At 35.2% G+C, this 1048-nt stretch overlaps 1 protein-coding gene across 1 annotated transcript in view; it reads right to left on the bottom strand.

Annotated features, from left to right (window-relative positions):
* Nucleotides 1–304: 304 nt before the first annotated feature.
* LOC115229126 (paired box protein Pax-6) overlaps nt 305–1048 on the bottom strand; it is a gene marked incomplete at its 5' end in the record, with an annotated part of 5290 nt that continues 4546 nt past the window's right edge. The window contains one exon of the mRNA XM_029799537.2: nt 305–776. Within this exon, the coding sequence (XP_029655397.2) occupies nt 546–776 (231 nt within the window). The remainder of the gene's footprint in view (nt 777–1048) is intronic.

The following is a 1048-nucleotide window of genomic DNA, read 5'->3' as shown; positions in this document are numbered from 1 at the left end:
TTCCCTCGTTCGCTTACAATTTTGCCCCACTTTTTAAACAAAACATTTTTTGCTTACATATATTCATTCATTCTTAATTTTCTTTTTTTTCATTCCTCCACCGAAAACGAAAAATAAATTTCCTTCGTTATCTTTCCCTAAAATTTACCCCAGTTTTTAAACAAACTTCCTACTTTACATTTATCATTTCTTCCCCTACTGATAAAAATAAATTTTCCCCGTTCACTTTTCGTACAATTTTACCCCAATTTTTAAACAAAACCAATTTTTGCTTACATATATTCATTCATTCTATTTTTTATTATTTTTTTCATTCCTCCACCGAAAATAAAAAATAAATTTCAATCGTTCTCTTTCCCTAAAATTTACCCCATTTTTTAACAAAACTTCCTAATAACATTTTTCATTTCTTCCCCCACTGATAAAAATAAATTTCTCCCGTTAACTTTTCGTACAACTTTCCCCCATTTTTAGCAACAATTTTTGATTACATTTATATATATATATACATTTCATTATTTTTTCTTTCATTTTTTTATCCTTTTTTACAAATACTCACCCTTTTTACTCGCCACGCTTGCAGTCGGGTTCGGCTGCGCTGCGTAACTTGTAGGTGCACTAAGCCCAGCCATAGACGCGTTGGGGGCGTACCACGGATTAGGCCTGGGCCATGCCTGACCGTTCAATAAGCCCAATTTGTCGTACATAGTCCCTTGACCAATCACCTTTTGGTTTTCGCTCGCAAGATTACGTAAAACTCGATTTATTGAGGATACCTACAGAGAAAGAAAGAGTAATACAAATTAGAAAGAAAGGCATATGTGTGTGTGTGTGTGTGTTTGTTTATAGGAGGCTGTACTGGAAAGTTCCCGGCTTTAAAGATATCCCGAATGATCTGGTTGGAGGCCCAACCGTCCGAGATTTTGTTTACAAGGCCCAGAAAACATGAAGGACCGCTACAATAAGTGTGTGAATTTGAGAGGGGAATATGTTGAATAAAATCATAATTAATTGATCCTCCGCTATTTTCTTTCGCCCAAAACCAGAG

This window comes from Octopus sinensis, unplaced genomic scaffold (assembly GCF_006345805.1).
Source record: "Octopus sinensis unplaced genomic scaffold, ASM634580v1 Contig11929, whole genome shotgun sequence".
Classification (NCBI taxonomy): Eukaryota; Metazoa; Mollusca; class Cephalopoda; order Octopoda; family Octopodidae; genus Octopus; species Octopus sinensis.
Note: the sequence above shows the minus strand (reverse complement) of the source record. Positions and strands in the feature narration are given on the sequence as shown.